The sequence below is a fragment of the Chionomys nivalis genome, chromosome 6 (genome assembly GCF_950005125.1).
Source record: "Chionomys nivalis chromosome 6, mChiNiv1.1, whole genome shotgun sequence".
Taxonomy (NCBI): domain Eukaryota; kingdom Metazoa; phylum Chordata; class Mammalia; order Rodentia; family Cricetidae; genus Chionomys; species Chionomys nivalis.
In genome coordinates this window covers 4,776,574-4,803,522 of record NC_080091.1, presented here as the reverse complement: position 1 = coordinate 4,803,522, position 26,949 = coordinate 4,776,574, and the positions used below count along the sequence as shown (strand labels likewise).

The 26,949-nt window shown below is 53.3% G+C and overlaps 1 protein-coding gene across 7 annotated transcripts; it reads right to left on the bottom strand.

Annotated features, from left to right (window-relative positions):
* Positions 1-3,578: 3,578 nt before the first annotated feature.
* Positions 3,579-26,102, bottom strand: Dazap1 (DAZ associated protein 1). Of its 7 annotated transcripts, none has more exons than XM_057771703.1 (12): positions 25,873-26,102; positions 18,306-18,346; positions 17,772-17,938; positions 17,519-17,584; positions 14,050-14,160; positions 13,400-13,448; positions 10,715-10,797; positions 8,584-8,737; positions 7,514-7,543; positions 7,224-7,364; positions 6,287-6,463; positions 3,579-4,431 (listed from the first exon to the last, which is right to left on the bottom strand). In XM_057771703.1, exons 1-12 carry the CDS (start codon positions 25,899-25,901, stop codon positions 4,256-4,258), a joined length of 1,224 nt encoding a protein of 407 aa, XP_057627686.1. In that variant the 5' UTR covers positions 25,902-26,102; the 3' UTR covers positions 3,579-4,255. The 7 variants fall into 7 exon arrangements, with proteins under 7 accessions (XP_057627686.1, XP_057627690.1, XP_057627687.1 ...); XM_057771707.1 differs by having other exon boundaries at positions 3,579-4,428; positions 6,296-6,463; XM_057771704.1 differs by having other exon boundaries at positions 3,579-4,428; positions 25,873-26,100.
* Positions 26,103-26,949: the final 847 nt, after the last annotated feature.

Sequence of the window (26,949 nt, the reverse complement as noted above, 5' to 3'; positions counted from 1 at the left end):
AGGCCACGCCCCCAGCCGCACGCCCGCTTCCGCTTTCTAGAGACTCTCCGTCGCCCCCTGCTGTGTGGAGGGCAAGCAGAGGTGTGGTTCCATTTGGGGTTTTGTTTTGTTGTAGTCTATCTGCCGCTCTTTTCTTTCTTTCCCTCTCTCTGTCTCTCACATGTACAAGTTCTCAAGGAGTCCCGGTGCTCTCTAACTCATAGCAATCCTCCTGCTTCCTGCTTGACTTTGTATTTTCATTTATTTGTTTATCTTGGTTTTTCAAGGCAGGGTTTCTCTGTGTATCCGCCTGCCTCTGCCTCCGGAATGCTGGGATTAAAGGTGTGCGTCACCACCGCCCGGCTTTTGTTTGTTTTCACTTGTGTGGTGTGTGTGAGAGACTGTGCTGGTCACAGGACAAGGCAGAGGAATGAGTTCTCTCCACGTAAATCCTGAGACTTGACTTCAGGTCACCCAGTGAGCCATCTCCCCACCTACTTCTTTTCTGTTTTGGACAGGGTCTCATGTAGCTCAGGCTGGCCTCAAAGTTGACATATACTGAGAATGACTTTGTTATGCCCAAATCCACAAAGTCCCCCCAAAACCAACAAAGAGACCGAGTCCCGTATGTAAAAGCAAAGAGCCTTTATTTTATGTAAGTTTGCAAACTCCGTCTCTCCATGTGTTCAGCGTATTGGAATAAACGGACAGCCCTGAGCTCAGTTAGAGTAGGGTTTTATAGTAGTAAGGTGGGGGTGAGGTGTCTCTGAGGTTCGGGACCCCTGATTGGCTGACATTTGTCTAGGGGTGTCCTGCTGACTGTGTGCTGGCAGGTGGTCCTATCTACAGCGGTTGAAACATTAGGAATTTCCTTTGAATGTTCTGCTCTTGGGTGGTGTTCATGTAATCTGCTTCTGGTTCTTCCTGCGACCAGGTATTTATTGCTTTAGGGTCTACCTTCCTGCTGATCTATAGAACCCATCTTGGCAGGTGTATACCAAGTTGCCCTGGGAAAGCTGCCCTCGGCCCCTCTGGTAGTCCTGTCCCCACCTCTAGAGTGGTCTGTGCCACCCACCATGCCCAGCTACAAAAGGGAGGGCTGTTTTTAGTGTTGTCCCTCAGTCAGGCATGATGGCATGTGCCTTTAATGCCATCATACAGAAGACAGACAGGACAGCCAGGGCTACAGAAAGACACCCTGTGGCTCCCCCCTCACTCCATACTAGCAGGTTTTATACTCAGGATCCTCCTGGCAGCCTCCTAGGCTGATGGAGACGCTCTCAGGTGCATACTCTGCGATGCATTTGACAGAGGGCAGGACTCCGGCTGCTCTCACAACTCCCACATTTAAAAAAAACTTAAATCCAAAGTAAACTACTGGCTTAGTGCGTGGCCAGGACTGTTAGCAAAACAAAGGGAACTAGCCCTGGGGGGCGACCAATACCCTTTGTCCCACCTACTTAGTCCTGCAGATTTGAAGGCAGTTGGGGGGAGGGGGCAGGGACTCTCAAACCCAGAATTAAAGGCGTGCACCACCACCGCCCTATCTGTGAAACCCTGTCTTAAGACAAATAGGCACACACCTATTATCCCAGCACAGGTCAGGCAGGGGAGATACCTTAGTGCTTAGGGCCCCTGCTAAGGCAACGGTTCAGTGTGAGCTTGGAGGCTGCCTGCAACTCCTCCTGGGAGGTGGAGCCAGACTCCACACAGCAAGTTGGCAAGCATGATGAGAAAAACCAGCCTCTTCTGGGTTTGACTGAGAGACCCTGCCTAAAACAGTTTTGGTGGCGCACGCCTTTAATCCCAGCACTTGAGAGGCAGAAGCAGGTCGATCTCTTGAGTTCAAAGTCAGCCTGGTCTACAGAATGAGTTCCAAGAAACCACGTCACAAAAAAAAAAACAAAATAATCTACAATTAACATAAAAGGAGCAGGTAACCGTAGTCAACAAGAACAAAAACACCTGTGTAAAGAACAAGCAGGGATGGGAGATGCCAGCCTGGGTACAGTGACAGTATGACAAGGGGACCATGGTGTGGTTGTCATGGAGTCCGTGGAAATGGGCCTGCACCCCAAGCCCTGCCTAACTATGCTGTGACAGGGTCTTTCCTGGATATTCAATCACCTTATGTACAGGGTGCGTGTGTGCATAAGTGTTAGGGCACAGGAATGCTGGCCCTGGGGCCACATCACCTGGAGCTGAAGACGCTGTACACACCTGCTGGCCAGAAGAGGGCACCAGATCTCATTACATATGGTTGTGACCGGCCATGTGGTTGCCGGGAATTGAACTCTGGACTTCTGGAAGAGCAGCCAATGCTCTTAACCACTGAGCCATGTCTCCAGCCCCCCACCCCCACCCCAGCCACAGACAGATTTGCTATTTGAGACAGGGTTTCTCTGTGTAGCCCTGGCTGTCCTGAACTCTCGCTCTGTAGACCAGGCTGGCCTCGAACTCACAGATCCACCTGCCTCTGCTGGGAGTCAAGGCCTGCACCATGACCACCTGCCACTTAGTTAAATCTTTATCTTGTGTGGGCGTTCTGTCGCATGGACATCGCCGCAGCACCTGTGTGGTACCCACAGGACCCAAAAGGCACAAGATCCCCCCTGGAGGGAGTTATGGATGGTTGTGAGCTAACCATGTGGGTGCTGAGGATTGAACCTGGGTCCCTCTATGAGAGGGACAACTGCTCTTAACTGAGGAACTTCTAGAACTCACAGGAATCCACCTGTCCCTGCTGGGATTAAAGGTGTGCACCACCACTGCCCGGCCCCAAGGAACCTCCTATATAGCACCATCTAGTTCCTTTGAGACAGGGTCTCACACAGTGTGGACCTGGTTGGCTTTGAATTCAGACATCTGCCTGCCTCTGCCTCCCAGGTGCTGGGATTAAAGGCGTGCACCACCGCCGCCTGGCTTCACGTTTCCTTTAAAGGTGTACTTAAGTCCTTTAATCCCAGCACTCGGGAGGCAGAGGCAGGAGGATCTCTGTGAGTTCGAGACCAGCCTGGTCTACAAGAGCTAGTTCCAGGACAGGCTCCAAAACCACAGAGAAACCCTGTCTCGAAACCCCCCCCCCAAAAAAAAAAAAAAAAAGGTGTACTTAAGGGTGTGGAGAGATAGCCCAGCGGGTAGCACCTGGTGCACTTCTAGAGGACCTAGGTTCAATTCTCACCACCCACACGGAGGCTCTCAGCCATCTCTAACTCCAGTCCCAGGCCACTGTGGGACTGTATGCACTGTATGCAGAGGGCAGACTGACACCCACACACATTAAGGGTTGATAAACTTAGGTTCAGAGACTAACACACTTCTCACAGATGAAGAACCCAGCGAGCTCTGACATGCCCTCTGACCTCCACAAGCACACCTTGGTATAAGCCCCTCCCCACACCAAAATAAATTGTGGTGGATGTCACATCAAGGCCAAAAACGGGACTCCAAGTAACCAACCCTGTCTCCCGCATTCTGCACTTACCTTTAATGGGGCAGGTCCTGCCAAATGGTACTCACGGGCCCTCCAAAGCGCACAGAGAAGGACAGAGGGAAACAAGCCAGAGTTACAGACACAGCAGACACCACTCAAGTTCTGATCCAAACACGCTGCTTTATTCAAACTGGGTCAAACTGGTCAATGGGAACCTGAGCCTGGCTGAGGGACCTCCAGCAAGGCCATGCCTGCCACTCGTGTGGGGCTCAGGCCACCTGTGACGTCAGCACTGCCACCTGGGCCAGGGGCCCTGTGGCACCCACAGCCACACAAGCCGCTCAAAGCAAGGAATGAACAAAAAACCAAATGCACGCAGTAGTCTATGCCCGTGCCCCAGCCCGCGCCGGCGGGAGCTAGGGCCCCCACTTCCCGCACCCGAACCCTGCTTTAAATTAAAAAATAAGCCAGTATACATCGTAGAAAATTTCTCTTAAAAATCTCACAATTTGTAAATGTATATTTTTTCTTTAACATAAAAGTTTACAATATACGGTAAAACAAAAGGCTCAGGAAAATAATCTCAAAAAGGAAAAAAAAAGAAAAAAAGAAAAAAAAAGAAAAAGAAACCTGAAATTCTGAATTAAAGCTGAAGGCGTTTTTTAAACCCTGTTGTTGAACCAGTGACGTGTTTTTATTGTGCTGATGGGTCAGAGAAAAGAAATATATTTAAAACCTCAGTCCAGATGCGGCCTTCGCAGCCCCTCCCCCCCAGGTCGAGTGGTCGTTTATTTTGCTCCGAGTGTGTGATTGTCACGAGTTCACCAGTTCCGGATCCTGCAACTAGCGCCGGTAGGGGTGGAAACCCTGCACGTTGTGGTTCTGCCCGCGTCCGAAGCCGCTGCCACCAGCAGGGGGACCCCCTGAGCCCGGCACCGAGGGGCCCCCATAGGAGGGTGGCTGCTGGCTGGGGTCCGAGAAGCCCTGACCGAAGCCACTCAAGTCCTGCCCGTAACCTGCTGGGAGAGAGGCTGCTTAGCCTAGGATCAGGGGACAGAGACCTGTCCCATACTTCCTCCAGAGCATCCATTCCTGTCCCAAGGAGAGGGGGGCTGGATGTTCAATCCTGGGGTCTGAGGGTGGCCTATCACCCAGTACTGATGCACCCCACACGTGAAGTCAGAACTGGGGCACTCAACGAATGCTCAGGCCCCCTCCCCAGGCGATGGTGGCGCCACCTCCCAGTACTTGGGAGGCAGAGGCAGGCGGATCTCTGTGAGTTCGAGACCAGCCTGGTCTACAAGAGCTAGTTCCAGGACAGGCTCCAAAGCTACAGAGAAACCCTGTCTCGAAAGACCAAAAAAAAAGAAAAAAAAAGAAAAAGAATTAGGCCCATAGCGCAGACACAACCTGAGCTGACAGTGTGTCAGAACCAGGACAGCGCAGTCTTGGGGTCCAGCCTACCCTCCCAAGAACCCTTTTAGCCAAGCTCCTGGCTCAATGGGGATGACACCATTTCCTGCCTGCGTGGCCAGTGTGCAAAGCCACCTACCTATGTGCAGGCCACTCCATCCAGGGCAGCAGTAAGCAGGACCCAGGCGCCACTGGCTCTGGCCTGTGGATGGTTGACCTTAATGCCCAGAGACAGAGGAAGTAGGAGGAAGGCCACACCTCCCCCAAAACAGGCAAGTGAAAGCCACCTGGAGACCTGGCTCAGAGCTCAGCTTGCAGGCACAGCCCGTGGCCACAGCACAGCACTGCTCGCTCGCTCCAGGGGTCAGCTGTGTGACCCAATCAGGCCAGAGCAGGGTGGAAAGGTCTGGACAGGAGCAGGGCACAGTCCACACTGTAACCAGCTCCACTTTTCAGAGGAGAGGATGCCTCTTTCTGGCCTCACGTGGTACACATAAACTCACCCAAATACACATCAAATAATTATTAAAAAGAAAATTTCCTTCTATAAAAACAGGAGCAGAGGTATATACTTTCAATTCCAGCTCTTGGGAGGCAGGTATGTGTCTCTGAGTTTAAGGTCAGCCAGGCTACTTAGTTGAGACCGTGTCTCAAAAACAAAACAAAACCACCAAACAAAAAACAAAAACAGCCCACGAACCTGGGAGTGGTTGAGTTCAAGGCCAACTTGTGCTCGTACTTGTAAAAGGGAAACTCTTATCTCAAAAAACAAACAAACAAAAAAACCCAAGGGGGGGGGCAATACCGTGGTGAGGTATTTGCTGCCCAACGTGACGTGAGCTCCATTCCTAAACACATGACAAGAGAACCAACTCCAAGGTAGCCCTACTGCCCACACATGCCATGGTACATGCATGCACACATAACACAAAGATAAGTCTGAGGCTGTCACTCCAAGGAACACATGCCTAGCCTGTGTAAGAGTGTGGATTCGAACCCAGGGCAGAAGCCCACTTGTGTACAGCACAGAAGCCTAGTGAGACGGGGGCACCTATACTGGGGTGAGACAGGCTGAAGCAGGTCAAAGCCACCTTCCACAGGAGCCTGAGTCACCCACCAGAAGGTCCCAGTGCCACAAGAAGCTGACAGTGCAGAACCTGGCCACTCCCTGCCATTGCTGGGTCACTCATCCCACCTGACCAAGGCATGGCTGGCTCTGGCGCTGGGCCCACAGGTGCACACACACACCAGTGCTTTGGTGACTGCACCAAAGAGGCCCTTCCAGAAGACAGCTACAGAAGGTAGAGCCCAGGGTAACCCTGACCAAGGAAGGGCTCAACAGGACTTCTGGGAGCCCATAGCCCCACAGAGATATAAAATGGAGTACATCATCCCAGAATCCAATCTGGCGACCTCTCCTGCTCCTGCCCATCCTGGGAGCAGCCAGTCACACCCACTTACCATACTGACCATAGGGGAAGTCCGGCTGGGCTGTTGGGGGTTTGCTCATGTCGGGGGCTGCCTGAGACGGAGGTGGCGGGAAGGCCAGTGGGGCAGCCCCTGGGGTAGCAGGCGGAGGAGGGACCCCTGGAGGGGCGAACTGATCAGGAGGTGGGGGCGGAGGCCCATAGCCAAAACCTGTAGGGATCGGAGAGAAAGGCACGAACAGCTGGAACAGCTGCAGACCTGAGTACGGGTTCGAGTGGCCACTAAGAGCACTCTAGCAGACATCTCAGCAGGGCAGACTGAGACTAGAGCACCAGGCTAGCCTGTGAGCAGCCAGGATGCTAGAGCTAGCCATCACCAGAGCCAGGGTGCAGCCCCTTGCTGAATGCCTGCCTAGCTCCAAGAGGTCCTAGCCTCCACCCCAGCATCAAAAAGAAAACAACTGCTGCCGATCATGCCAGGAGGTAGGCTTGAGTTGGCTCTATCTTCCAGGTCCAGGCCAGGCTGGACAGGCAAGCTGGCCCCAGGACAACTGTTCTGCCTGGGGCAATGTGGGCTTTTGGTCTCATTAGTAAGTGCCCACTGGCCGGGCGTTGGTGGCGCATGCCTTTAATCCCAGCACGCGGGAGGCAGAGGCAGGTGGATCTCTGTGAGTTCGAGGCCAGCCTGGTCTACAAAGGGAGTTCCAGGACAGGCTCCAAAACCACAGAGAAAGCCTGTCTCGAAAAAAAACAAAAAGTAAGTGCCTACTGGGAATAACAGGGATGGCCTGGGTCAGCTCCTTTCCAGAGTTCTACCACACACTGACTGCCCGGTCCCTAGACACCACTGGCCCAAGCCTGCATGCAAGAAACTTCCCATGAACTCAGTCAGCCCTGGGAGATGAATGCAGAGTGTGGCCACTCTACCCAGCAGGATGGGGTGACAGCTGGCATGTTGGGGTAGCACTCACTGAATTGTGGCGGGGCGCCATAGCCCTGTGGGAAGCCCTGTGGTGGGGGAAAGCCTCCAGGCGGTGTAGATACAATGTAGGATGTGAAGGGTGGGGGCGGGGGCGGGGCTCCTCTGCCCGCAGGGGGTGGGCCGTAGCCACCTGCAAAACAGAGTGGTAAGGATAGGCCAGGCGGGCCGTCGGGCACAGTCCAGATCCAAGTCAAATCCACACTCTCCTCCAGCACTAGTCCCCAGCGCACACACGTGGCAATTCTACGGTGTGCACCTGACCCCTTACACTTGACTCACCAATGGCCTGTCCTGCTGGCACCCACATTCCTAGACAGAAAACAGAAAAGAAGGTGTCAGTCTGCCAAAGCAACTTCTCTTGGTGCTGCCCAGAAACGCCTAGGCATGTGCACAAGTTTGTCCAGAGTGAGAAAGGAGGGAAGTCCGTCCATGGCTGGGGTGCTGACCCAATAAGAAAGGAGCAGGAGCCAAACACTAGGCTCACGATTCTCCGCTTACAACCCATTGATTGCCATGCCTGCTCTGCCAGGTTAGCCCTGTGCCTCCAAATGTCAGCCAGAGCAAATTCTTCCAAAAGTTACTCTTCTAAGAACAACAAGGAAAATACCATAGACGGAGTCCCTTGGTGTTCAGCACCCAGACACAGTGATCCAATCCTGGCAACACCAGCTAGAGTCTTCCGGATGAAGGCCTCCCCACACCACTGCCAACAGGCACCGTGGCCAGGCACTGTGAGGCTGCACACACTTAGCAGTAGAGGGGATGAACCACCTGCAGGCCCTCAGAAGAGAACACAGGGTGGCCAGGGGCCTGCATCACCTACACAGAGGTTTGGTGGGATGGTTGGTGGATGCCTGTCTTCCTGGCCCTTTAAGACTGAGGCAGGAAGGCTGGAAAGTTCAAGAAGGAAATTGCCCCGCTGGCTATGGTCAGCAGTAAGCAACAATTCAGCCTGTGACTTGAGTTCACCTCTAGCACCAAGGGGAAAAAAGTTTCATGTTCTACCTAGGTCAAATAGGAAAATTCTAGAAAATAGAGGGGCCCTCTATACACTTGGGTACCCCAGGCAGCTACTGCCAGGCTCCTGTGTTTATTGCTTCCAGCTAGGAACTAGGCAGAAGTAGTGACACACTTGGCCAAAATGACGCCCCATGGTCCTCAAAGGACAACTCGACAACCATCTCTTGTGCCTACCAGCCCTTGAGCCTTCCTGCAGCCTGAGCTCGTGGGCAGCAGCTTCCACGGTGGGGCTAGTCCCACCACTATGGGACAGGAAGGCAGCCACCACTTCCAGGATGCTCTAGCAGGGACAAAACCAGGTCTGTATCTCAGTGGAGCCCCAGCCTTACCTTGTGGGCCGTAACCTTGCTGCCATGTGGGGGGGGGCTGTCCTGCCCAGCCGTTGGCTGCACTGGGTGCCACGCGGCTGCCCCACTGGCTGGCTCCTGGCTGTCCTGGTGCTTGGTTTTTGCTGTCCCGAGGTTCAGCTCGTTTAACCTCCACCTAAATAAATCAAGTACACTTTAGGGAGAAGCCGCAGTGGTCCCCTGCCCTTCAGACACCCATGGTGACTTATGACTACACTTAACACCTTACGACTTAAAGTGAGTACTTAATATAAAGCTTACTTAGGCCAGTAGGTTTCTTTCTTTAAAAAAAAAAGGAAAAAAAGAAAAAAAAAGAAAAAAAAAGTTTGCTCTTTAATTTCTTTGTATAAAAAATGTTTCTCAGGTACAGCAGATGCATCTGGAAGATGCCCTGTGCCCCCGACTGCAAGCAGCAGGAGACCAAGAATCCTCGGGAGACAGCCAAGGAGGGGCACTAAAGGGCACCCCGCTTAAAAGAGGCGGTCTCCTTCCACCCGCCGCCCCCCTTGCATACCTGAGAAACACGCTGGCTTTGACTCAATTATTAAATGTCTAGTGGAAGATAAAGACTTACCTTCCCCAGGCTAATGCTTAAAGAATCTCAGTTAACTCAGAGGAATGTCAGAGGGGATGGATGTAAGAGCCTTACGGTACAGCTAACAAAAAGTCAACAAACATGCAATAAAATGGACATAGGGATCAGTAAGCAACCTTCATACTGTGTTTGGCAGCAACCCAGTCCTGGCTCAGCAGGGAGAGCAGATAGGGGCCCTAGCAGAAGCTGGTGTCTGACCTACTTAGCCAGGCTGCAAGGGGACCTCATTTCCTTCTGAGGGCTCACTGATGACTCAAGAGCCCTACCCAGGCTGCCTGGTCACCAGGGCTAGGCCCAGAGGCTCTGGTAGGGTCCTAGGGCAGGAAGGAGCACTCAGCACAGCCCCACCCTCACCCCCTCCAGCACCCAAAGGTGGTCCCAGTGGTGGGAACTTGGTGGGCAGCAGATGCCGTAAGCTGAGGCAGTGAGCAGGATCAGAGCTCAGAGTTAACGAGCCCCTGCAGCCCCCGGGGACTTGTCCCGCTTACAGAGCAGTGTGTGCCCAAGACTGGAGGAACCTGGGCTGCATCTGCTCAGTCTGGAGTTTAAACACCATGCAGGCCCAGCTCCAGGCACCTGGACTCTGCCAGGGGCTGCAGCGACCAGTAAAGGTCAGCTGGGGTCTTTAAGGGAAGGGACCTGGGGGTAGGGTGGCACTGCACAGTCCTCTCAAACTGCAACTGTCCCGGGACCTTCGACCACAGTCACAAGTCACACAGACAGCCCCTCGAACTGCTGGCAGCCGCTCTGCTCTCCAGGCTGCATGCTGGGGTGTCAGAACAGGGCTGTCCCATCCATCAGTGTCTATCCAGGATGAACAGAGCCTGTAGGCCACAACCTGGGCTGCTGCATGGTCCCAGAACGAGATGTCCCTGTCCCTCTGTCCTTGGTTCTAGCACAGGCAGCCACTGGAGTGGCAGGTGGATCTAGTCTCAGAGCTAGAGCCAGACATAGCCGGGCAATCATGCATGCTAAGGTGGCTAGAGTAGCCTTCATGAGGGCTGGACAAAACCCTGAGCATGCGGCTAGAGAGATCCGAGGCCTGGGATCTCGGGAGGCCCTGGGCCTGCCCTGCCCACTCTGGCAGCAACACAGTATGAAGATGAACACCAAAGGTCACTTGACTGCACGTGGTTAAGTGCTATCAGAGCATGTGGCTGGTCCCGGAGTTTCACAGTAAGTGACCCGATAGAAAACCAATCCTTCAGGATGTTTCAGTACGCTCAGTTTGGAGCTGGACCTCGGCCTGTGGAGGTCCCTGCTCATCACATTAAGGTCACTGTTACACAAGGGGCTGGGCCACATCTGAAGGAGTGGTCATGGAAACCGAGCCTGAGGCAACACTAGGGTCTCACTGAAGGCAGCCCACCTCCCAGGGCCCCACCCTCTATCCCATCCCCCCATCCAGGGGCAGTGCCCCACAGATGTCCTGCTGGGGAGTACCCACTTTCCAGTGAAACCCCTCATTGCCTAAGGCTTGGCTTGGTCTTAAGGTAAAATAAAACTACAACTACACACTTTTTTGCCCATGATGTCGTGAAAATGCATGTTGACAGCCTGGTCCACTGATTGTTCGTCCTCGAAAGTAATAAATCCAAAACCTAGCCAACGACGAAGAGTGAATCAAGGTAGCAGGGCGTGTGACACAAAACAGGATGATGAACAGTATCAGGGCGGCCACAGGGTCGAACTGGGTTTCAGACAAAGCCTGTGTGCAGAGGGGCTATGGCCCACATGGGACTGGGGACAATGGGTGACATTCACCCTTCTCCGGGCTGAGTGTGGCCACAGGAATTGGGGTGCCTGGGAGGCAATGGGGTACATGTGGTGTGCTCTGGTTTTTCTGAAACCCAGCTTCTCCCCCGGGGTTTGCAATTGGCTTCGCAGCTAGTGCTCACAGCAGCCCCCGCTGTTCTAGGCGGTACCGAGTGCAGTTCCTATAGCGCCTCGCCAGGCTTACCCAACACTGTTGGCTAAGCCGCGGAGTCCTGTGTCTAACAGTCCTACTCCTCTACGCACATATGATATAGGTAAATACAGGTAATACACAAAGATACAGGCCACAACGGGTTCCAGCAGGTCAAATTCTGCTGTCAGCAGCAACAGCAAGAGGCATGGTGTCATTTAAAAAAAAAAAAAAAGGAAAAAAAGAAAAAATAAAAAAAAAGAAAAAGAAAAAGAAAAAAAATTTCAAAGGAAAAAAAATTTAGCATTTCCCAAACACAAGAAAGTGGCAGTATAAACGAAGTTTGGTTGGTCTGGGCAAGCGCGGCCACCCGGCTAGGGGCAGGAAGGACAGGGCCTTTGGCGCTAGCATCTCATGCGGCGCTCAGGCCCAGAGACCTCGGGGAACAAAGGGTGTGGGAGGCTCAAGACAGAAGTGCCAAAGGCTCAGAGAAATTTACAGCAGAGGCAGAAGACCCTGGGCAGGACAGGGAGCTGGGAAGGAGTGGCTTGGGGCAGAACCAAGCTGATCAGATGGGACACTGCAGCTCAGGGGGACAGCCCTATGTGGACACGGGGAAAAGATGGAGACAGGAGAAGGTGGCTGAGGGACAGAGGTGGCATGGGAGAGGAGGGCAGATGGGGCTATGGGCTCCTGCTGTCCTATACAGACGGTGTCAGGGCACGAGAGAAGCCAGATGGAACGGTAAAGGTAGAGTCTATAGGAGCTGGAGGCTGAATAGACGAGACCAGGGACAGAGGAGAGTAAAGGAGACTACAGACAGGGTGCTTGGGGACCAAGAGATCTGCAGGGACAAGATGGCCTGCTATCTGAAGTCAGCAGACACGGAACAGGAAGGAAGAGGAACACTGAGACCCACCAAGATCCTGGAGGAGCCAGCAAAGCCAAGAAGGACAAGAGGTGCTACAGGGCCCTGCTGACCCAACCACTGCTATCTGCCACCCACTGGGACACTTCCAAGCCCCCAGGGACACAGGCCCACATGCCAGCCCCAAAGCTCTTGGCCCAGCTCCTGCTGCCCCTCCAGCACAGGCCAGCAACACTAGCTGGGTCTGGCCAGGCCAGGTGAGGGTGGCAGGAGGGTGGCGGCAGCTGTGCCAGCCATGGGCGGGAGCGCCTAGGAGCTGCCCTTAGAGTCCCGCACACCGAGGCTTCACAAAGTCAGAGGAGGCATTTGGAACACAACATAGTGATGAAGACATTTGAAAAGTTGACATTCTCTCAAACGGCGGGAGTGTCTGAAGCCACCGGGCTGGCTGGGTCCAGGCACAGTGCAAGAGGCCGTGGGTCGTGGGGGAGGAGCCGGGGCAGGCTGTCTACAAGGCTGTGTCAGAGGCAGCAGCGGGACAAACACACTGAAACTTCGTTTACACCCCACGGGAGCAAAGCCGCTCCGTCCTCTGACTGCGGGCGGGCCTGTACCTGTGTGACTTAACTTAGCACCTGGAGAGAGATCTAGAGAGACATCGTTAATCACAGACAATCACAGAGAGAGGAGACAGCTTACTTAACGGTACCATATTCTATGATACTACGTACGTCATTAAGCATGTATGTCTACTGTAAATTAAGACTAAGACTTAACAGCTAAACCACACGAGTGAGCAGTGCGTCCTGGACGAGTGGAGGAGGCTCAAATGGCAAACTATGCTCCCGAGTGGTGGCACCATGGGCGCCTTTGCTGAGGGGACAGGTGAAAAGGAGACCGTGTGGGGCAAGGGAGGGACATACAGTGTGAGGCAGTGAGGGCTGGGGGAGGTGGAGGTCCTGTACCATGGAGCACTATGGCCCAAAATGGACACTGAACCAAAAATGTGGGGGACAAACAGCCACAAAAACAAAAGAAGAGCTGGAGAGCGAGGGTGTCACCTGCTCCCTGGCCAGCATGGAATGAGTGCAGGCAGTGAGGGCATGAGTCTAGGGGTGTTGCTTAGCCTGGCTAGAGCTAGGCAGTGCTCAGTCACAGACGGGGGCAGCGAGAACAAATAAGGGCTTAGAAGCCCGTGTTCTGAGCCCTTTAAAACCAGACGGTGTGTTGGTCTTCATGCGAGGTGGTCAGAACATCCATCCCACAGGGAGGCGGGGGCAGAGTGTGATATGAATGGGAAGCATGGACCTGTCTGGCATGTGGCCCAATGGCACTGGCTGTGTAGCATCCGACTCTGGCCTGTCTAGGGCGAGATAGTTTGCCATCTGAGGGGAGGACATGGGTCAGGATAAACAGGTTCAGTCCTTACCTCGAGGTCGCTGCTTCTCTGCATCATAGATCATGACCACCTCGGTGACCTGCGGACAAAGGGTGGATGATGCAGGCACCACAGGGCTATTCAGCCCCAGTTCCAGGAGGTCCCAGGGTACCAGGCAAATGAGAGGCAGCTGTGATCCTGGTTGCATAGCCCAGGAGGGACGAGGTCTGGGAGACACCAGGCAGTCTTCCTGTGCCATGCCCTGCCCTGTCTTATGGACACACACTACCCCAGAGTAATAAGCGTTCTCACGGTCACCAGGTTGCTGTCATGCCTGATCACACCTCAGTACAGTGCCTAGCAGCTCAGGCTCCTGCAGTCTCATCTGCCCCACAGAGCAGCTCAAGACCCAGAGGGAGCAGAGGAAAGGCCACACAAGGAGCTCCAGTCTCTCTGGCAGATCTCAAGTGGAATAGTGCCAGGAGGCCAGTGGTTTCCACATCAGAACCCTATGTGGGCACAGGTCCAGGTGTCCAGGGGATCTGGTCTCACTAGGGCCAGCTGCCTGACCCCCACAGGTAGCACGCCTCCTAGCCACGGCTAGCTCCCCACTGCCCAGGGCAACACTGATGGGGAGAAGTAAGGATGGGGGCATGGCAGGGGAGGTGCCCAGGATGGCCAGAGCAGCGCGCAGAGCTCACCACTCCGAACTTCTTGAAGTACTCCCTGAGCTCCGTCTCACCGCAGTTGTGGGGAATGCCCCCCACAAAGATCTTGTTGGATTTGCTGCTGTCGCTCCTGGGTCCTTTCTGCTGTCGAGGAGGAGGAGGGTCAGTGACTTTTGGTGGCCCGCTCCCCCACAGCTTAGCTACCACAAAACCCTTTCCATAGTTTTGCAGGGTTTTTTTTTTTTGGTCTTTGTTTTTCAAGACAAAGCTCTGTAGCCCCAGCTGTCCTGGAACTTGCTTTATAGACCAGGCTGGTCTCGAACTCACAGAGATCCGCCTGCCTCTGCCTCCCGAGTGCTGGGATTAAAGGCGTGCGCCACCACCGCCCAGCGGTGGTGTACACTTTTAATTCCAGCACTCGGGAGGCAGAAGCAGGTGGATCTTAGTGAGTTTGAGGCCAGCCTGGTCTACAAGAGCTAGTTCCAGGACAGGCTCCAAAACCACAGAGAAACCTTGCCTCGAAAAACCAAAAAAAAAAAAAAAAAAAAAAAAGTGTACACCACCACCGCCTAGCTTGTTGTTCTTTTTGAGATGGTCTCACTATGTAACACAGGCTGGTCTTCAACTCATGGTAGTCCTGCTGCCTTGGGCTGTCCACTGCTGGGACACCAGACGCAGATCATTTGCTCTGTCCCTTGCAGAGCTTTTACTTGTTATTATGGAGACAGAGTCTCACCATGCAGTCCTGGTCTACCTGAAACTCAGTATGCAGAAAGTACAACAGGCTGACTGTAAAGTCAAGAGGTCCACCTGCCTCTGCTTCCCAATACTAGGATTAAAAGTATATACCTCTCTATAAGAGCTAGTTCTAGGACAGGCTCCAAAGCTACAGAGAAACCCTGTCTTAAAAAAAAAAAGAAAGAAAGAGGTCAGCCTGGTCTATAAGAGCTAGTTCCAGGACAGGAACCAAAAGCTACGGAGAAACCCTGTCTCAAAAAAATTTAAAAAAAAAAATAAAGAAAGAAAGAAAAGAAGGGGGGGTTGAGAGATGGCTCAGTGGTTAAGAGCACTAGGCTGCTCTTCCAGAGGTCCTGAACGAGTTCAATTCCCACCACCCACATGGTAGATAACAACCATCTATAGTGAAACATGATGCCTTCTTCTGGCATGAAAACATACATGCAGATAGAGTACTCATATACATAAGAACAATAAATAAATATTTTTTTAAAAAAGAAGCGTGTACCTCCCATCCCCACCTCCACCCACCCCAGCTCAGACAGTGCCGGGTTCAGCTACGGCAGAGCACAAGCTAGAGCTGCACACCACTCTGGGACACAGCGCACAGGCACCTGCACAGTTTCTCTGGCAGCACATACTTTGCCATGGAGAACACTGAAAGGAGAAAAACAGCTCTGAGCTGTCCTCTGACATCTACCTGCACACTGTGGCATGAACATCCACAGACATACAGCAAATACATGTAATTTAAAAATTAGAACCAAGGGGGCTGGAGAGATAGCATTGCCTGCTCTTCCAAAGGTCCTGAGTTCAATTTCCAGCAACCACATGGTGGTTCACAACCATCTGTAATGAGGTCTGGTGCTTTCTTCTGGTAGGCAGGCATATATGCAGACAGAATATTGTATACATAATAAATAAATTTAAAAAATTAGAACCAGTAAAAGCAACCACAAAAGACGAAACAAAACAACAACAACAAACAAACAAACAAAAAAAAAAAAAACACTGCAATGTCTGAAGCAGGGGGAATCCCTGTGAGTTTCAGGCCAACCAGAGCTACAGAGGATCCTGTCTCAAAAAATCGGCCAGGCAGTGGTGGCACACGCCTTTTATCCCAGCACTCCGGGACTCAGAAGCAGGTGGATCTGTGAGTTCAAGGCCAGCCTGGTTCACAGAGTGAGTTCCGGGACAGCCAGGGCCATCTCAAAAAACTAACAAGGGGGAAAAAAAGATGAAAACGGCCTATACTGTAGAGATAGAGAAGGGGTTTAACTTTCCTTCTTTCCTTTTTTATTCCAGTGCTTGAGACAGTCCTGGGGCCTTCCACATGCTAGAAAGTGACCATCAATGACCTACACTCCCAGTGCAGATGGGGATTTGGGCAAAGTTAAAAAGCTCAAAGGCAGTCTCAGGGCTACCAGTTGGCAGTAAGAACCTGGAGACACAGGGACTTAGGGAAGTTTAGAGCAGCCAGAGGACAGAAGCCTGCCCCCCTCTCCTGACCATAGCCCCATGCATGAGGACCACACAGTCCCCCGTGGTTCCATGTGTAAGAACTGCACAGTCCCCGTGGTCCCATGTGTGAGGACCGTACAGTCCCCGTGGTCCTAATCACTTTGAGTTAAGAGACTAAACTTAGCTGGCTATGGTCACACAGGCCTATCAGCCTAGCATTCGGAGGCTGAAGCAGGAGGATCCTGATTCCTGGCTAGCCTGGGTTACAAGACATACTGGACTTCAGGAAAGCATATCACTGTGCTAATGACAGTGGGCTGATCCAAGGTAAGAAGCTCATCTGCACAATGTGCTAGGCCAGGCCACACTGAGAAGTTTCAGTGTGTAACCTCCAGAACCCCAAGAGGCAGAGCCAGCCAGTCCATGGTGCCCACAGCAGGACAACCCTCTCTGTGTGCAAAGCTGTAGCCTAGCAAGCACAGAGCTGTGCTAGGCTTACAACTCTTTTGGGAAATGACTTTCTTTAAAAACCCTGTCTCGAAATCCCAAAAGGAAGGAGTGAAGCTGTCAGCAGTCATAAACTTCCTGGATCTAGGACCCAAAGACCACCTGCCAGAGGGAATGCCTTACTAGGAAAGTGCTGATGAGATGGCTCAGTGGGTAGGAGCACTGGCTGTTCTCCCAGAGGACCGGAGTCTGACCCTGAGCACCCACATGGTGACTCACAACTATCACAACTCCAGTTCTAGGGAATCTGACACCCTCTTCTGGCCTCCTTGGACACCAGGCACTCAAGCAGCAGCATTGTACAGACACACATGCAAACAAGATACCCACGTATTTGTAAAAAAGAAAAAAAATTTGAAAGTTATCAAAGAATGGCAGCTCACACCTTAAATCCCAGCTCCTGAGAGGCTGAGACCATCTTACCAAACAAGTGAGCCACTCGCAAAGGCCCCAGGAGCCATGCATAGTGTACGCACAGACTCCTGCACAAGCCGCCATTCCTGCCTGTCCAGCAGGCCCATGTGGAAGGGAAGGCTGTCTGCTGCCAAGAAGGGAATGCCGAGATGCACAGCCCCATGACCACAGGTGGCAGGCTCCTGTTGCTAAGGGTATGAGCCACCCCACCCTCCTAGGCGGGACTAGTGAGAATCTGCACCCAGCCCAAGATGAAGGTGCTTGGCTCTCAAGCTCCAACATCCCCTGGAATCCCACTCCCCTTGTGTCGGGGCAGAGCGGAGGACGTGGCCACCCACCATCCTCCAGTAGAAGCCAAGCACCCAGCCCAACCCAGCCTTACCCAGCCCTCCTTGGGCCGTGTTCGCTCTGGCTGCATCCCCCGAGGTGTGCATGGCTTTGGGTCAATCTGTAGGAAATGTCAAGCCAGAGAGGTGAGCAAGAAGTCAATTCTTCTGCAAAGGGCATTGCATTGGCCACTACTGCAAGTACCCACCACACCCCAGGGCTTGTTGCCTCCAGGCCTCTAATACACCCAATCTTCAGCAGCCTGAACCCTGCAGTCAACTATGGGGAGAACCCATGAAGTCACTCACATTCCGGCCATCCAGGGTGTGTGGTCTGCTGGCCAGCACTGTCCCCACACAATTGGGGTCTTTAAACTTGACAAACCCGAAGCCTCGAGATTGGTTGGTGGTTTTATCTTTCATGATGACACAATCCACAACCTCGCCATATTGGGAAAAGTAGCTGCGCAGAGTCTCTGCTCAGAGGTGGGAACAAAAGCACACATGTCTCTAGCTCAGGCATAGACGCAGCACATACGAACATAAAATGCACACAAGTGCGTACACACAAACATGCCTTTGGAGAGTACCAGCCTCACCCAAGATGCTTGGCAGCTAACTACTGGGGGAGAGGGCATAAGGTACAAGGAGACAGCACAGACTCACATGCCAGGCCATCCTGCCTTGTGCTAGCAGGGAGTGGACTAACTGCAGGGCATGGGAGGGCAGGGCTGGAGAAGCAGAGCACCCCCACCTAGGCATGCTGACTTTAGAGCAAGCTCTGCTGTGGGACACAGACACCAGGGCCAAGACTGTCCATGGTCGGGATGCCACAGCTCCTACCTTGAGTGGTGCTCCAGTCCAGGCCACCCACGAAGAGCTTCCTGCAGGGAGAGGAGGCTCAGGTCAGCTGATCCCTTTAGGGTGTCCCACCCACAGCTGGCCCACAGGCAGAGGGATGTGCTCAGTCACCCTGTGGGTTGCAGAGCTCAGCAGAGGACTTCTAGCACCCATACTATGGCAGACACAAGAAATAACCTTGCTGGCACAGAAATGGCCCTATCAGAGTCAGTCTACCAGGAAAAGAGCCACTGTGCCCACAGGCAGCTGCTGCAGACACGTCACCTTCAGGAGAGAAGCTGCAGCATAAGCCCAAAAGATAGTCAACTAGAGAAAGACTGATGTTAGGACACGGCCCAACAGAGCCATGGACAACAGTGGCCCCTGACAGGCCTGGGGACCCATCTGTATGGCCCAGTTTCCAAGGCCAGTTGCTCTCAGAGTGAAGCAGCAGCAACTGTATCAGATGGCCCATGGCCTCAGCAGAGAGCACTCACTGTCACCTGAGACACTTAGGAGCTCAGGAGCCATGCAATCCCTCCCCGGTCCAGCAGTCAGGAGAGTCTGCACCCGTAGCTCTGCTTACTGACCCTAGACAGGACACCTGGGGCAAGTCCCTGAGCAAGAAGGGACCACAAGCCAGCACCACCATCATTCCAAAACACAAGAAATCTGCTCAGCCAGGTGGTGGTGGTGCACACCATTAATCCCAGCAACCAAGGCAGAGGCAGGCAGATCTCTGAGTTTGAAGACAACCTGGTCAACCGAGCGAGTTCCAGGACAGCCAGGGCTGTTACACAGAGAAACCCTGTCTCGAAAAACCAAAAAACAAAAACCCAAACAAATAAAAAACCCTGCTCACCTTGCAGGAAATGCCAGAGCCAGGCTAGAAACCAGAGACATGAGAGCCTCAAGTGGCGCAAGCACCGTTCACAGTCAAGTCCCATAACAGAGGTGCTAGCCATGGCAAAGCATGAGTAACCACACAGGTCCCTCACTTTACAGTGTGGAAGGGGGGCAGCAAGGCTGCTAGCTCACTGCCCTTCTGGAACCAAATCTGTGCAAGGGATCCAGGCTGGGCAATCATGCAGGTGGCTCAGGGCCCAGCCTCATTAACATAAAACCACGTGTCTCCTCAGGCCACAGCCTGGGAAGGGCAAGGTATACCCACTGAAACCAAAACAGAGCAAGCTCAGCTCTCCGACAACACCAGGCTGCCAGCAGGCCTTCCTAACAAAGCAGGAGGCTACTGGGCCAGGAAGAGGAACCGGTCAGGTGGGTCCAGCACCCCCTTGCAGTACTGGGAGAGTGCCAAGCGTGGTAGCACACGCATCGAAGTCCAGCACAGGAGGCTGTGGCAGAAGGATCAGAAGTTGGAGACTAAATAAGATTTTGTTCGTTTGTTTGTTTTGTTTTTGGAGACAGGGTTTCTCTCTGTGTAGCCCTGGCTGTCCTGGGACTCACTCTGTAGATTCGCCTGCCTCTGCCTCTTAAGTGCTGGGATTAAAGGCAGACAAGGAGAGAGAGAGAGAGAGAGAGAGAGAGAGAGAGAGAGAGAGAGAGAGAGAGAGAGAGAGAAGGAGGGAGGGAGGGGAACAACCAGCTATGCCACCAGCACAGCTGAAATGTAGTGGCACCTAGGAGTTATCCCGTTGCTGGTGCGGCTATTGTTTCCAGCTATATCCGAGCAAAGCAGGGCTCCTGGCCTGTGCTTTATGCTTTGCTCAGAAGAGCCCATCAGGTGAGACAGGCCCATACTCACAGAGGTTCTGGAAGGCTCCAGGATGCAGGTTTCACTTCCTTTGTGGCTGAACCCCCTCTCTATGCCTGGGGTGGAGGGCAAGTATTCAACCAAGTAAGAGAGAGAAAGGAAGGAAAGCCAGACCCTTGGGAGGGCCTGCTGGCCAGCCCCCGGAGCCCTGGGAGGCAGCCACTAAGACCCAGGCTGGCTATGGAGGGAAGGTGAAGGCAAATTGCAGATTAAAGGCCAGTAAAGGCCCAAACAACTCTGCCAGGCAGGCTATGGGTGACAGCACTGATCAAGGGGCCTCCAGGGGAAGCTGGTGGACTTGTCACATATGGGCATCCTGCCATGGTTGGCATCCCACACCCCACATTCTGCAGCCATCACTTCCCTTAGAGGTTTCTGGCAGCTCATGGTCAGGCAGCCCCCCTGCTGCGCCTTCCCAGACTGGTTCCCCAACTCACCTATAAGGACATGTGACCCCCAATAACAGGAGTGGATGAGAATGTGACTAAGGGGCCTCATTTCTAACGACATCTACTGGTGGTTCTACCCTCCCAGATGGCCCTCAGTGCGCATGCACTTGTCTCATGGCCCAAACCACAACCCCAACCCCTACAATGGCAGCCCCCAAAAGAAATAGTAGTGTTACAGACACCCATGCACGACTCCCATCCCATGTGCCTGCTCATCCTATCCCACCCCTTCCCCAAAGCCACTCAAGCCGGTGACCCCGAGACTCTCTCTGAAGAGATGGATTCTCACGAGCCTTTGGGAAGCCAGTTCAAACACACAAGTCAAGCTCACAGCAGGCACCCACAACACAATACCTGCAGCCCCTGAACTGGGGCCAGGGAGCAAAGGCCCTGGCCAGAGGCAGTCCAGCCACGGCCTGCAAATGAAGTGACAACAGTCACCCCAACTGCTGCCCTCACACCAGTCTCTCCGAACCTGGAGAACCTTGGACCATGTAGGTACCATGCAGGCCTAGGACACCCCACCCCCGAAAATCACCCCAGGGCTGAGGAGGTATTTATCTTCACTGAGTACTCCAAGACCGATGCAAGTATACCCCCTCTAATGAACTGTCCCAGAAAGAGCAACCACAGTTAGCCTACAGCAGTTGCTGGCTGAGGTCTGAGGGTGTCCTCTGGGGTTCAGGGCCAGACAGCTGATCCCCCAGGGCAGGGACACTGCACAGTAGGGGCCTTCAGACGGGACACAACATGAATAATGAGCTGGGCTCTGACACTGCATTCCACCTGCCAGTGGTGCCACAAGAAAACAAGATACTCAACCCAATCTCAGATGCCCAGCATCCACATCCAGAAAAGACAGCCAGACCCTCCTCCAGGCCACACACAGACCCAAGTCTTCCTGTGAAGACTCTGTCTCCAGCATGCCCAGTGTGCCTGCCTCTCACTCTTCCCATGATGTGCAGCAGTCAGTACAGCCACCAGCCACCACCCTGTCCCATAAGTCTGTCACTGTGGGAGCCGAAGAGCAGAGTGACCTGGGCCACCCTAGGGACTGCAGGAGCTTCTGTCTTCACACGGGCATGAACCTGACACTCAGGAAACAGACCGCACTGGGCCACCTGTGATAGATAGCTCTAGCAAGCAGGCCAACCTCCCACACTTAACACAATACAAAAAACCAGACTCAGGACGTGGCATGCACGTCTACACTCCCTTCAGAGATTCCAACCCTCTGGGCCAACCAGATGTCTCAGCAAGGCACTTGTCACCATGCCTGACAACCTGGAAGGGGCGCACACACACACCTTGAAAAGAAATGCAGGCTGAGAGGGGGGGCACACGCCTTCGATCACAACATCCACTCAGGAGGATCTCTGTGAGTCTGAGGCCAGCTTGTTCTACAGACAGTCAGGGCCACACAGAGAAACCCTGTTTTGAAAAATCAAAAATAAATAAATAAATGCAGGCATGGTGGTACACGCCTTTAATCCCAGAATTCAGAAGACAGGCAGGTCTTAATCCCAGCACTTGGAAGGCAGAGATAGGCGGATCTCTGGGAGTTCGAGGCCAGCCTGGTCTACATAACAAAGTTTCAGACCAGCCAAAGCTCTGTACCAGAAAACAAACCAAAAAATCCACAAGCCCAACTTTGAGGTGACGCGAAGGATGGTCCCTTTGTTATCTTCCCAAGACATGGTCTTGAAGCCACTGTCTACCTTCCATCCACCTCCTGGGGAGAGGACAGTTTCGTCACGCCCTGGCTAGCAGTGGCCTTGAGAAAGGATGGGTAGCTCCTACCAGGACCCAGAGCTCCCAGCAAATACACCCACCTACATGGATTGGCTGAACAGGCCAATGAATCCAGGGCAGTGTGTATAGGGAAAGCACAGAAGGACCTCCACGCATCTAAAACAGCTCTACCAGCAAGGAGCTCTATCAGGGACCTTGGATGTCCCACTGCTGATGACCAGCTGCTATGCTTTCTCAGAAACCAACTGCGGTAGCCGGGCGGTGGTGGCGCACGCCTTTAATCCCAGCACTCGGGAGGCAGAGGCAGGCGGATCTCTGTGAGTTCGAGACCAGCCTGGTCTACAAGAGCTAGTTCCAGGACAGGCTCCAAAACCAGAGAAACCCTGTCTCGAAAAAACGGAAGAAAAAAAAAAACTAACTGCAGGGAGACCCTGATTTGCAATTTTAGCATCTGGCTCTTCACAGATCCAGGCCCTAGGGTAGGTAGGTCTCCAGCACCTAAACAAAAAAAAATTTATAAACAAAGGTTGGGTGTGGCAGGGCACACTTTTAACCCCCAGCACTCAGGGGGCAGAGGCAGGTCCAACTCTTTAGGTTCAAGGCCAGCCTGGACTGTAGTGCACTTCAGGACAGTCAGAGCTAGTAGTGAGACCCTATCTGAGAACCAAAACCAAGCACAAACTGGCCCTCTAGGTAGCTTCCTGGGGACCCACAGAGTCCCAGGCTCGTCCAGTCTAAACAACTAATCCTACTGCTCAGTAAGTCTGTGCGAGGCTGCAGTGGCGCAGCAGGGTCTGGTACATCACAATGTCCTGAAGTCTATGCTGTCCCAGGAAGGGCCTGCAGCAGACGATGGAGCCAGCAACTTCTGACCTGCCTCCCAGGCCCACAGAGGCCCTTCAGAGCCCAAGCAGGGATGCCACAAACCTACAGAGGCACCAGCACGGTGCTCAAGCTCATGGCTGGGGCCCAAGTGCAGCAGCCTCCTTCCTTCAGCTCTGATCTCAGGAAAGAGTCACAGAGGGGCACCCCTTGCTCACTATACCTAAGTCCTCTGTGCCAAGCACACTCAACATCAAGGGCATTAGGCAGTTCACCACCTCCCCAGGAAGCCTGTCTGAGAACAGCCAGATTCTTCATACAGAGGCAGAGAAATCACGAAGGAACCATGACACAGGAAGACTGAGAGGAACCAGAGCACCCCAAAGTACAATGTGGGAGACTGTCTCCCAACCCAGGTGGCATAAGCTACGTGTGTAGGAAAATGAACCCACACCATGCCTGACCATGTGCATCAACCCGCCAAGTTCCTGAGCCTGTAGGGGGAGCCTCAGAATGCCACTCAGAGACCCTTGGGCCAGAAAATTGACAAAGCAGTTGGGGAGCAGCATATAAGGCCTATTGGTGAGACCCAAGATGTACCAAACAGGATCCCAAAGGACCTCAGGCTCCTAGATCGGGTCCCTTTAGAATTCAAGATTTGTTTAGGCCCCTCAAGCTCTGGTTGATATCACAGAGTCCACCAAAGCCCCTACCTGGGGTTCCCTAGTTCTTGAACTCCTCTGTGACCTCCCCGAGTCCCACATCAGGTTCTACAGCTCTAAAAGCTTCCCTCTCGTGGTCCCCTAATCCTTCAGTCTTATTTCTGGGTCTCCTAGCACTCCGCACCAAGCCCCCGTATTCTGAGCTACTTTTTGGGCCTATGTGAGATTCCCCATCCATCCAGGCTACTATTTAAGGCTTCCAGGACTCAAGCTCCCTTCATACTCCCCCAGCACCCTGAGTTCTTGTTCTGGGTGTCCTAGCCTACTGAGCTGTTTCAGGGGTGAGGAGGTCTTCCTGGCTTTTGGGTTTCTCTTTCAGGGTTCCCAGACCCCCCAGAACCACTGTTTAGAGCCTCCCTCTTTTGAGCTCCCTAACACACTGGAGAATCTCTCTGGGGTCCCACAGACCCCCGTGGGCTATCCTTTGGAGTCACTTACCTCCCTAGGTTCCCCTTTGGGGTCTCCCTATACTTTAACCTATTCTTTGGAGTCTCCTGGTCCCCAAGTTATCATCTGATGTCCCCTCTACCTCCCTGAGCACCACTTTGGAATCCCAAGCTCATAGAGCTCTTGGTGTCTCCATGACCCTGAGCTCTCATTTGGAATCTCCCCAACCTCTCAATTATCCTATCAACAAACAACAGATACAAATTTACAAAAAAAAGTCTCCTTGAGGCTTTACCTATCCTTCTGGGCCTCCCTGACTTGGGGTGTCCATTTTGGTATCCCCTAGTTTGGCCAGCTATCTTCAGGTCTCCGCAGTTCTTTAGCTATGCCCTGGGCTCTCCTGCGGCTACTGCTGGCAGTCCCCCTAGTCTCCTTACTCCTTACCTGTACAATCTCCCCTTAACTGCAATTATGACTTGTGGTTCCCATAGCACCAAGGATCCTTTTGGGGGTTCCTTCAGCACCTTTATCTATCCTTTGATATCTAACTCTATAGTTCAACTTATGGGGACCCCTACCTCCAATCTATCCTTTGGAAGGGTCCCTCAGTCCCCTAAATTTTTCTACAGGAGCCTCCTGGCACCCATCCACTTGACCCTCTTGAGCCCTAGTTCCTGTGTAGGGTCCCTTAGCACCTTGACACCTAATCTATTCTTTGGTGCTCCCAAGCCCCCTGAACTTGGGGGGGGGGGTGTCTCCCTGACACCCACGATCCACTTAGGTCTCTCCAACATCTGACCTAGCCTTTGGTGTCTATCAGTTCCATGAACTATCATTTGACGGCCTCCCTAATCTCGGAACTCTCATTTGGAGGTTCCCACAACCTCCAAAATTATCACTGGAGACTTCTTGACCGCCAGAGCTTCACTTAGGATACCCTCTAACATCCTGACCTATTCTTTGTGATCCTCCTCCTTCCTGCACTTCTATATAGGTATCCCCAGCACCCTACTGTATCCCTAAGTTATCCCATGGGGTCTCCCTGACTTGTAATCTAGACTTTGGGACCCCTCAGCACCCATAACCTAATTTACGGGGGGGGGGGGGATATCTCTGACCTCTTATCTATCCTTTGGAGTTTCTCAGCATCCTTAATATATTTTACAGGGTCTCCGTGACCTGTAATCTTTCTTTTACAATTCCCCACTCCCCAGAGTTATCCTACGAGGTTTCTTTGATCTATAATCTACTCTTTGGAGGTCCCTCAGCTTCACGAATTTAATGTTTGGGTTCCCAAGGACCCTGGTCCACCTTTGGAGTCTCACTGGCACCTTGGATCTCCTGCGGGGGTCTCAGCATCCCTAATCATTCTATAGTGCTTTCCTGACTCCAGGGCTCCTCTCAGGGATCCTCAATACCCTGATTATTATTTCGGGGTCTCTGAGTACGATGAGTTATGCTATGGGGTCCCCCTAATCCGTCCACTATCATTTACGGTTCTTCTAACGCGTGAGTTGTCACCTTGGGTCCCTTCAGTTATCCCTGGGGTGCCTTTGGGGCGCCCCCCAGCACCCCGGCTCTCCCCTTAAGTCCCGGCCCGGCCGGCCCGACCGCCCCGGCTCCCCGGCCTCCCCCGTTACCAGGCTGGCCCGGCCCCGTGTCCTCACCCGATCTCGTCGGCGCCCGCGCTGTTCATGGCGCCCCGTCCCGGCCCGCTGCGCCCCGCTCCTCCGGAAGGTCACCGCTCGTCCCTCCCCGCGGCCGCGGCCCGGATCTGCGCAACGGCGGCGGCGCTGAGCCTCCTCCCTCCGCGCCAACGGTCGCCGCGCGTCCCCGCGCCGCCGCGCCGCCGCCCTGCGCACGCCCGGGCGCGCTCCCGCACGGGGCCTCCTGGGGCGGAGCCAGGGGCGCGCTGCGCGTGCGTGCCTGCTTGAGAAGGAAGACTATAAGGTTCTGCGCCGGCGCCACGGGTACAGCCGAGCCACGCGCTTCCGCCTCGCCGAGTCTATGACTTCTGGGAAATGTAGTCCTCTGCGGGCTCTCGCTTTCAGAAGGCGCGCGGAGGGAGCCAGCCACGTGCGTGCGTGCGGGTGCTTGCGGCGCCGGGCGCGCCGGGGCGTGCATGGCGCGCGCAGGCGCAATTGCAGGTTCCCCTTTCTCCACTCGCGAAACTCGGTCTTGCGTGGGAGCCTGCGAGAAATAAAGTCCGTGTCCGCCCCTCAGGGCTCGATGTAGAACACAGGCTGCACGTTCACGTTAAGAAATGTGTCACTTCCCGGTGTTCCCTTTTCCCAGAAGATGATACAGAGGGTGACAGAGGCTGACTCACCTGTCCAAGGTCATTCAGTTAAGGCCCGATTGGGTCAAAGTAAAAGTTAATTAAGTTCACTGGCTATGAAAAAAATATCAGTGTCCCCCAGTACCACTAACATGGGCAGACAAATCACTACTGTCTGTTGGTTATCTTCTCATTAGGACAGTCTATCTCTGCTCAAAGCGAGTTCCAGTCCAGCTAGAGCTACAAAGTGAGACACTATGTCAAAAAGGTAAATAATAATACTAGTAATAATAATGCCCACGTCAAAAAGACTATAAAGAGAAGAAAAAGCAGCCAGCCTGACAAAGTGAGACCCTGTCTCAAAAAGGTATATAATAATAACAACAATACAATAAATAAACAAGCAAATAAAAGGAGGTGATGGCTCAGTCTGTAGAGCACCTGTCCAGACTGACCAAGGCCTGGG

Excerpts from the sequence above, each read along its gene's own strand:
- Dazap1 (XM_057771703.1), bottom strand. The coding sequence starts at position 25,901 with ATGAACAGCGCGGGCGCCGACGAGATCGG. Across the intron at positions 8,738-10,714 it reads ACGACATCATGGGCAAAAAA|GTGGAGGTTAAACGAGCTGA; the intron begins GTGTGTAGTTGT and ends TGATTTATTTAG. Across the intron at positions 4,432-6,286 it reads CTTCCCCTATGGTCAGTATG|CAGGTTACGGGCAGGACTTG; the intron begins GTAAGTGGGTGT and ends CCTCTCTCCCAG.